This window comes from Mercenaria mercenaria, chromosome 4 (assembly GCF_021730395.1).
Source record: "Mercenaria mercenaria strain notata chromosome 4, MADL_Memer_1, whole genome shotgun sequence".
NCBI classification, from domain to species: domain Eukaryota; kingdom Metazoa; phylum Mollusca; class Bivalvia; order Venerida; family Veneridae; genus Mercenaria; species Mercenaria mercenaria.
The window spans coordinates 5,588,405-5,598,019 of record NC_069364.1 but is presented as its reverse complement, the minus strand read 5'-3'; the positions used below and the strand labels follow the sequence as shown (position 1 = coordinate 5,598,019).

Sequence of the window (9,615 nt, the reverse complement as noted above, 5' to 3'; positions counted from 1 at the left end):
TTACGGAGTTCTTGTTGCTTCATAATAGTACGTGCAAAATTAAGAGCATTGCTAAGTGACTATTAACCCTTATCCTGCTGAATTTCTGTAATGAATTTGTCCATCTTTCAATTTGGACAGTACCATTAATTGTTAAATGGATGCTTACCAAAAGGATACTGACTTAATGGCGATCAGTGCAAACCATAATCAGACTGCACGGATGTGCAGGCTGATCTTGGTCTGCACTGGTCACAAAGGAAGAATAACTGGCCGCCAGCAGGTTAAGGGTTAAAGAGGCTTTTTAGTTATTGCTGTCGCTTGATCAAAGGTCAAGGTCACATTGGCCAAAATTGACTTCTGTTAATTCTCTGTTTCCGGAGCTAAAGTTAGAAACTTTGATAGCTTTACACAATAACTTAACACCTTAATTGAAAGATGTCAGTGGTAGATTATTGTCAGTGGCTCAAATGTCAAGATCACAGGGACCCAAGTTAACCGGTTCTAAGTCAGAAAATATAACGAAATTAACACAATGACCAAGTACCACTATAGAAAGCTTCCCATCGTTCAATGGCCAGTGATTCAAAGGACAATGTAAAAGGAACCAATGTTTTCCTGTTAAACGTCTATCTATAACATAAACTATATTTCAGTACTGTTCACACCAAACTAAAATTAAAAGTTAATAAATTCCAGTATAAGATATAAACTGTAAATTTGAAATACAAAACATGCCAGTTAATTTATTATGCTTTTTACACATACAGTACGTAGTTTACAAAGTAGGATCTGGTTTATTTGTATTGCTGATAAGACTTGAAAATGGTGGTTGCACTAGTCAACATTATAAGATTAAAATTATCGTGTAAGTTCGTAAAACGAAAGCGGAAGTAAAACAAAATCCATAAAAATAATTTACATTGTTGAATTTTCACCAAGGATGGAAAGAATTTCGGAAAGTTAGAAAATCTCTTCATTATCGGGTATGTCACATATGGCTTTATATAAGGAATGAGTGAATTTCATAATCTGTCTTAATTTGTTCCTTCTACCTACTCGGTGAACAATATTTCACACTCGATTTTGCTTAATAGTCGTATTCTTACACTGTGTGTACTAGTACATATCTACCTTACCAATACATTAATCAATCCATATTTGTTTAATTACTAGCGACAGCATGCCCCGGCCAGAAACGGTCGAACTACATAATCTGTCTGAGTGGATATTTGTTGGAAGGAAACTCGACTTCCGCAAGTTTGACCAAGCATGGTGTAAGCACAAACTGTTTGGAATATTTGGTATCAGATCTATTGGAAAATCAAGGTGTGTCAGGGAATACCTAAAATCAAAACAATGTCACGTGACACATGTAGAGCTCAGGTACATAAACTGTTTAGAGTCCTTACACTCAAACATATGTGCTTTACTTGGCATAGAACCTAAACCTAACTCTGCAGAGTCAGACCAGTGGATCAAACAAATATTATCGGTTATTGCACATACCTCAAAGAATGAAGAGTTTGTGGTTTTCTTTGACAACGCAGAGGATGTCATAGAAAGCCTATTCAAAGATAAGTTCTTATTGTTACTGGCTAAACTTGTAGAGGAATGCCATAAGATAAAAATATTTGTCACCTCAACCACCCGAATCCAGTTCAGTCAGTTTCGATTCTTCACACATGAGTTACCTCCCTTAGTCCCAAGTGAGGCTAAAGAGTTATTGCAGAAAATTGCTCCTGATGTTGACCTCGGAGAATACGGTGATGTTACTATCAAGCTCAGTGAAGGTTTTCCACCGATCATACTAATGATTGGTGCTTATCTTAAGGAAAACGGACTACTTTCACTGGCTGATATAGTGGAACTACTAGGCAAGTGTCGTCTTAAAGCACTGAGCAACGAATTTTTAGTAGGTATGAAAACAAACACAATATTTAAATAAAATTTATTAATTTAGCAACTTGACCAATATCTTGAAATTGTTCAGCTATATGAAACAAAGGTTTGATAGAAAACAATTTTAACTCATACGAAAAAATATAAGAAGATTATCTGCTTTGCACTTAGTCCTCGAATGATCACGAACCTATAATTTAAAGAATAGCAAGAAAAATGTTTAACAATGTTATTACATAAATATAGATTTGCCAGTTTCATTTCTGTTCAGTGTTTCATTTGAAGGTGCTGTCTATAAAAACTTTATTCTTCGATTATCCGGCGAGTTTCAAAGTCACCTTACAGAGTTAAACTACATTCCTGGTTCGTTTAATGTTAAAGAAGCTGGCGGTCTTCTTGGTAAGTGTTTCGTATTTTCACATTAGAATGTACAACATGTCTAATAATCAATACTTCAAATCGTTTTAATTTAGTTAATTAGTAATTACATCGATTGTAGAGAAAGTTACAATTTCTGTTAACTATCATCAATGTTAGGTTTCTCAGTTGCCGAGCAGCACTTTGAAACCACGAACCCGAAGGTCTTCCCCTGCCACTATGTGTCCTTAGTTTAGGTGGTTGGCTTGCTGACCTCATTAACCTAACGGTACATTTTTCTTTTTAAATTTTTTCATTCGGAATGTAACTGGCTCATTTCTTTTATTACAGGTATTGAGACAGAGGCAATGACAAAACAAACTGCGATAATTCCTATCAGAAGAAAACACATGCTCAATTACGATCAAGAGAACAGGCGCTTTGACATCCAGGGCATTCTTCGAGAGGTGCTTAAAGTCAATTTTGCCATTAGAGATCTACCTGGTAAAGTATTATTGTCTTCCTCAATATTTTGTCAAGGAATAAAACCATCATATTTTGAAAACTATGTTCCAGGCTTTCGATTTATTGAATTGATATTGACACTTATCAAAAGCACAATTGACGCATTTACTGTTGTCTGTTTGTGCAGGTGCAATGAAAATGTTCTGGCAGTAATTTGCAGACATAATTTCAAACTATTCAGCAAGTAAATACTCTTTGTAATTATCAAACATATAGTGTAAGGTAAGGTGGAATTACATATCATAAATTGCTTGCCTTGATTTAAATTGCAATTAAAATGGGTTAACAATATTAGACTTTGACATGGCATTGAACAACAAAAGAATTGACAGAACCTATTGCATGAAATTAATTTGAAGCAGGAGTGGATCCTGTGAAATATGCTACCCGACACAATTCTTTTCATACAAATAAATTCTGGTCATTTAAATCGGAAACAATTTAGCATAGTTTGATGGTTGGTATAGATTTGAAGTAAAATAAGACAGCAGAACAGAATGTAACTGGAGCCATTTGCCTGGTATATATTTTCATTCTAGAGTTGCGGAAGAAATACTGCAAGGTGTTTACAGATGTTATGAAGAAGATATCAGAACAAATGGGAACAGACGAATATACAAGAGCATTTTCAGAATTTGCTCTTGAACAACCGAATCTGCAGAAACTTCTTGGAGATGTTGAGTATACTAGAGCGGACACGTATCACTTCTACATAGAAATTGTGTCTTCATACACGCCTGTCATTGAGACATTCATGTCGCGTACGGTCTCTTTGGTTTTTATTCCTGATACTAATATTTGAATCTAATATTCAGTTGCAATATAATACAAAAAAAGATAATGCAACGCTAGTGTTCAACTTTCCTAATAATAACCGTGCTATGCGCTTTCACAACCTTATTGCTCTTTATAAGTGTAACCCTGTTATATTTGTAAAAAAAATATCTTTTCTTTATGTTTCTTAATTAAATAAGACATGTATAATCGTATTCGTATTCGAAAATGAATTTTGAAAAATGCAGTTAACCGATAAATGCTGATTAAATGGTGTAATTTTTATTTTAAGGAGAGAGTGAGACATTCTACGATGCATGCCTGAGACTAACAGAAATGTACGGCAGAACCAGGGATAAAGCGGTTGTACATATAGCTGTAGGCAGCATTGCAACGAACACAAAGGTATTTATCGCCTACGATTGAAGCCCTCCATTTTTTGTCTGAAAGTGTGAACGTTTTTTTGAATGCAGACGACATAAAATAGCCAGATCTATACCCGAAGCAATGGATCAAAGTTGCTTTTCTAGGTATTATCTTATGCACTGGCGAGAAACTAATTTAAACGAACCAGACACCTTTTTTGAAACCAACTAGTAGATTTCATTACATAAACCAATTCTAAACACCAAGATGAACCCACAAAGGTGAGAAGCAAGTCAGCGACCTTAACCAGTCGGTCACGGAGGACCATGATAGAGTAAAGAAAAGATTGTAGATAATGACCACAAAACAAACAAAGAAAGGGATACAGCGGAGCCCAGTGTTACGGAATAGTGTAAATAATGGTTATCCCCATAAAGCGAATCCATAACGCAAGCAATGGTTAAGAAAAAAAACAAATATTCTCCTGTAAATGTATATAAGAAACACGCCTAACGACCCATTTGCTAATGTACTTCGATATCTTTGAAGAAAACAATGAAACACCACAAGTGAAACAGGGCAGGAGACATATATTAAAGTAGCTAACCAGATTTGTAACAGAATAAATAATTTATTTTCTTGTCGTTTAGATAAAAATGGTGATAATGTTTTAAGTCCTTAAAAAACCTTGTTAAAAACAATAATATTTATGTTTTGAAGTTAAATAATTTCAGGGGGATTTCGTCAGTGGAGCTAACAATTACCAATCAGCACTGGATGTTCTAGTGGGTACGGAAAAATATTTGCAGTTGGCAACAGTTTATCAGAAAATGGGTTGGAATCTGCACAGACAGGGGCTAAACGCCGAAGCAGTTCAGTATGTTTAAATACTACAGTAATGCAGCATTGCCGAAGTATTGTTTGATTCTATCGGTCATATTTCATAAACGCCTTTAGTACTGCTTATATTTCAGTTGCTTTTTTGAAACTTTTAAAGTATCAAACATTTTAATAGGATTTTGTATTTATTTTGATGTACATTATACTATCGTAACTGCGAAACTGCATGCATTTTTTCATATCACTTAGATATGCATATATTTCGATCTGACGTTGCTATGAATTGTTTTAGGTATTACAAGAAGTCCCTGAATATCTCAGTGTATGGTGGTCCCGAGTATGAATCCGTGGCAATGCAGTCGTTCAGTAGCATGGGAATATCGCTCACATTCCTAGGTTTACATAAATCATTTCCCAGTATATCCGTAGTTTTAATGTTCAGAAATAGATCAAACAATATAGAGTAGTACGTTTCGTGCAATGCTAAACATGATGCTTATTATTTGCTCTAGATCGATTTCTTGATGTATGAAAGCTACTTTCAACATAGAAATTTATAATCTTGTTGATAGAACCGCCGTCAATAGGTTTTGTTGTCAACAATACTGCAAGGTGTGCTATTATTAATATTGGGCGACCTGTGGGTTTCCAATTTTTCTATTTTGATACATGGGTGGTTGCCTAGTATTAATGTTACCAGCAGTAAACAGCTGTTCTTAATAGACCATATATTGTGTAAGAGAAAGGTTTTATATAAATTAGCCTGATTAAGAACAAGGTAGGACATTAAAATAGTTTCATTCATATGATTTTATCCCGTACAGTGACAGTTAACAGTCAACATCTAATAATTTCAGGAAATTTTGAGCGGGCCGAAAGGTACCACAGAGCTTGTTTAAATCGGCGCAAAGCTCGGCTAGGTGAATGTCATCCAACTGTTGGTGCCACAATTAATAATCTAGCTCTGTTAATGGATCAGAAGGGAGACACTTCCAAGGCACTCGAATATCATCTCAAAGCCCTAGAGATTAAAAGAAAATCTAAAGCTCCTGTGTTGTCATTGATTAGTTCATTAAGCAATGTCGCAAATGCTAATAATGCGTTAGGGAGATACGACGATGCGCATGCTCTGCTAGACGAGGCAATGGAACTTATAAAAGAGCAGAAAATACCAATGAAAGACGCGGAAGCTCTGATTTATAACACAAGGGGGAAGGTGTTTGCAAAGGCAGGTGATTTAAATGAGGCACAGGAGGCTTTTGCAATTACGGTAAAACTTAGCAAAGAAATTTCGATGAAAGGATTTCTGCTGATGAAAAGAATTGTCAGTTTAGCGCAAGTACTAGAGCGTCAGGGAGATTATGCAGAGTGCTTGAAGACTATTAAAGATGCTATGAAATTGAAAGATGAATCCATCAAAAATCTTCCACATAACACTATAATTGTTGATTGTCTTGAATGTTTGGCCAAGGTACACAGAGAAACAGATGACCGTCTGAATTATGTCCAAACTTTGTACGATATAGAAAATGAATGCTTGAGGCTGGAAAACGTTTGTCGTCAGCAAAATAATCTTCTGAAACTTGACAAAGTCAGTGATACCCTATGGAACATACAACAAAATATACAGAGTTTTAATTCTGGGGCGGGTGCAAGGTTATCAAACTAATTTTGGAGACGGAGCTCAATATAAAAACTTACATTTAGGCAGTTTAATGAGATTAAGTTCATGTTCCAGTTGAACTTTTGAGTTTGATGCTCGTTTAAAACAGCCTTGTTGCACAGTTGTATTAGAATTCTAAGAGATGTCAAGAAGAAATATGCTTACTTCCGCAAATGAACATGAGCTAGAACCAGTTCATACGTTTCGAAGGCCAATGACTTGTAAAAAAATATTTTGTTTTTTTAAGCCTTTTAAGATAGATCCTGAAAATTGTATCTGTATATGTATATGTCTGTGTGATATACTAAACTTTTTAGGAATGACTTATGTCTTCCATTGCTTACTTATCCTCGGTAAAGTAGGCCCGGCATTTATCGGACACCTTCGGATGAAACGGGCCCCATATTGATTAGCAACTGATCTACGCTTCGTTCCGTAACATCCCATACCTAAACCGTGCTTTCCAAAAGCAATTCCCCGACTTTTTCTTACCGATTTGGAGATCTACGTCCGTCATTAAGGCAAAAATGATGCTTTCTGAAAACGTTTTGAATCGGACAGGAGAGCTTTGTATCGGACACCTAAGTCGGGGATCATCGGTTATATAAATTCCATTAGGGGATCATCGGACAGTTTTAAGATTTTTTTAAAAAAAAGATCTGTGTCTTTCAATAAAACAGACTGCAATATATGTCAGTTACATTTTATTTGTGTTGTGTTTCTTTGGGCATTTTTTCGGCTGTTCTTTTTTATTTTCTATTTTCATTTCTCCAGCAACTTTTCCCTTTTTCTTACAAAGACTCTTCTCTAACACAAGCACACAACTTTAACAAGTAGGAATCGTTAACTTTCTTTGCATAATTATTTGCAACCCAAACGATTCTAAAATCTTCGAAAGTTTTTGAGGTGCAACAACAGTCCCAAACAATAACCATTAAAATACTTTCATGAGCTTTCTGCTTCAGGTACTCCAGTATGTCATAAATGTAATGGTGGTCATAGATGTATTCGTGTTCATACAATATTTGAAGAAAGTTTTCTACTTGATTTTGTAAGATTAGGTTTCTTTTGTCCGGCCAAATACTTCTCGTTCTCTCAAGACTACAGGCATCATCAGGGGTCTACTCATGGTATCCTAAAAGAAAAAGATGACTGGAACGTTCTTAAAATGTTTTAAACTGTGCGCGGCGATGCATTTAGGTAATTTTATTTATGTTAATTTTTAATGATGTTTTCTCAAAGCAGTGCTCCTGATATGATTAAAAATCCTCGTGAATTCTTTACTTTAAAATGCCTTTACTTAGAACCATATTCAGCCTTTAGTCAGTCCTTTTAGAATTTGTTAAGATAAATGTCGGATCTATAATTCACGCTGTCCGATGATACCCTCGAGTAAGAAATAAGTGCGTTTTCCATGGGGGTAGTATGGGACAATTTTATGTTTTAAATGTTTATTAATTCTTCTAACGTTTCCATTGTTTTTTGTTATAAAATGCAAGATAAATATATATTTTATTATCAGGAAATAAATTCGATTAAATTTTGATTGTTACAAATTCAAACTTAGTAATGAAACTGTGATGCCGAAGTTCCACGTTTTCTGATGTTTAGCAGTGATGTCAGAAAGAAAGTGACATCACCGCGAGTCCTTATTTTTAACCATTCAAAATACAGACAAAAGTTGACGCTACTATGGCCGAGTTCGTTTTGTGTACGCCATCTAACTCTAGTAAGTGTAAATAACTTGCAGAGAGGTGTGTGTATACAGGAATGTTTCTGAAATTAGTGTCAGAGTGAATATGTCCGATGAAAGACCCTGTCCGATAAAAGGCGGATCTACTCATGCAAACAATACAAGAAAAAGAACCTGAATATAAAATTTAAGCATAAAACAACATAATGTACAAAAATGTAAGCGCTGAAAGCAAGGCTATTTCCATCTTGGTTAGATCGATATAACATAGAGTTTACCCTTCCAATTAATATGAACAATAAAGTCACGCTTTATCTTGTATAAATTTATTACATTTGATAGTATGCAAGAACGAATGTCGAGATGGAAAAACATTCGGTCAAAACTAATGTCACGTTTGCTCGACAGCAAACATTCACAAAGATCAAAATGTCGAACTGACACGACATTCAACATTTACAAACACACAGTGTTGAGCTGGCACGACATAGAATTTGAATGTCGAGCTGTCACGACTTCCGGCAATGGCAAGGTCCAATGTTAAGTTTGCTTGACGTCAGACATTTGCCAAACTCCGATGCCGATCTGACACGACATTCGACATTCAGTATTCGCCGGTATCCAATGTCCTGATTAACTCAAAATAAATTCCCTACTAGCAAAACCCGTACACATTTTGATCGTCCCTTTTCTAAAATTGAAAGCCCCGCCCTGGCCCCATCCCTTCTTTCTAAGGTTCCGTTTAAAAAGCGTGTTTCGTTTTCAAAGAATGAAATAAATTCATTAGTTTTGAATATTTTTCATCATACTGTGGTTATCTACCACCATAATAAAGGAGATAACATTATCTCATTGATTTATTGATTTTTTTAAATATGTGGAGGTACTTAGATGCTCTGTTGGTTTGTCGGTTGAACTGCTGATTTATCGCATTGTTGCGCTACCGGGACGAAAACACGAGAGCACGGCAGTTAGAGCTCGCAATATGACAAATTAGTCAACAAATGCGACAAGATATTCCGTCGAATTTTCATCTTCGAAATGTCGTGTTTTGCCCTGTCAGGACACCAACCAAAATCCGTATGATTTATGTTTTGGACAGAACATATGTTGAAGAAATTTGGTTGAAATCTCCCTAGAGCCATTCCTGTGTTTTAAAGGTGCTTAGTTAATCTAGTACATAAGTGTGAATGTTCAAGCACTACTGCTTTATAGACGCATTAGATTATAAGTAACACCGTTTTACTTTATGTGTGTACATATGTAACGCATTATCTCCAATGCGTTTTGGTAGTGACTGCATTGTCGCACTAGTACCAAACTGCGTTAGTACCACCTTGTGGGGGTTATTCAGACATGCACACGTATGGTCAATAGGTTTTGTGAGGGATACATAGTTCGATTACGTTCCTTTATGAATGAATGGCTCTACTTAGATGTTGAGACTGGGTGTATCATCGACTAAGAGACGTAAAAATATAATCGTCTTTCTCTTCGCCTGTTTGTCTATCTGACT

The 9,615-nt window shown here is 35.6% G+C and overlaps 1 protein-coding gene across 3 annotated transcripts; it reads left to right on the top strand.

The window, feature by feature from the left end:
- Positions 1-773: 773 nt before the first annotated feature.
- Positions 774-7,952, top strand: LOC123550885 (uncharacterized). 3 transcript variants are annotated; one of them, XM_053540246.1, is made up of 9 exons: positions 774-965; positions 1,162-1,898; positions 2,167-2,280; positions 2,590-2,742; positions 3,303-3,524; positions 3,830-3,942; positions 4,638-4,780; positions 5,036-5,139; positions 5,601-7,952. In XM_053540246.1, exons 2-9 carry the CDS (start codon positions 1,163-1,165, stop codon positions 6,410-6,412), a joined length of 2,397 nt encoding a protein of 798 aa, XP_053396221.1. In that variant the 5' UTR covers positions 774-965; position 1,162; the 3' UTR covers positions 6,413-7,952. The 3 variants fall into 3 exon arrangements, with proteins under 3 accessions (XP_053396221.1, XP_045195289.2, XP_045195287.2); XM_045339352.2 differs by having other exon boundaries at positions 775-965; positions 1,156-1,898; XM_045339354.2 differs by lacking the exon at positions 2,167-2,280 and having other exon boundaries at positions 1,156-1,898.
- The last annotated feature ends 1,663 nt before the right edge of the window (positions 7,953-9,615 follow it).

What these genes read in the sequence shown, in the direction of transcription:
- LOC123550885 (XM_053540246.1), top strand. Translation starts at nt 1,163, where the DNA reads ATGCCCCGGCCAGAAACGGTCGAACTACATAATCTGTCTGAGTGGATA. An exon ending in AGAAGCTGGCGGTCTTCTTG is followed by an intron (nt 2,281 to 2,589) that starts GTAAGTGTTTCG and finishes CTTTTATTACAG; the next exon opens with GTATTGAGACAGAGGCAATG. An exon ending in CTAAACGCCGAAGCAGTTCA is followed by an intron (nt 4,781 to 5,035) that starts GTATGTTTAAAT and finishes GAATTGTTTTAG; the next exon opens with GTATTACAAGAAGTCCCTGA.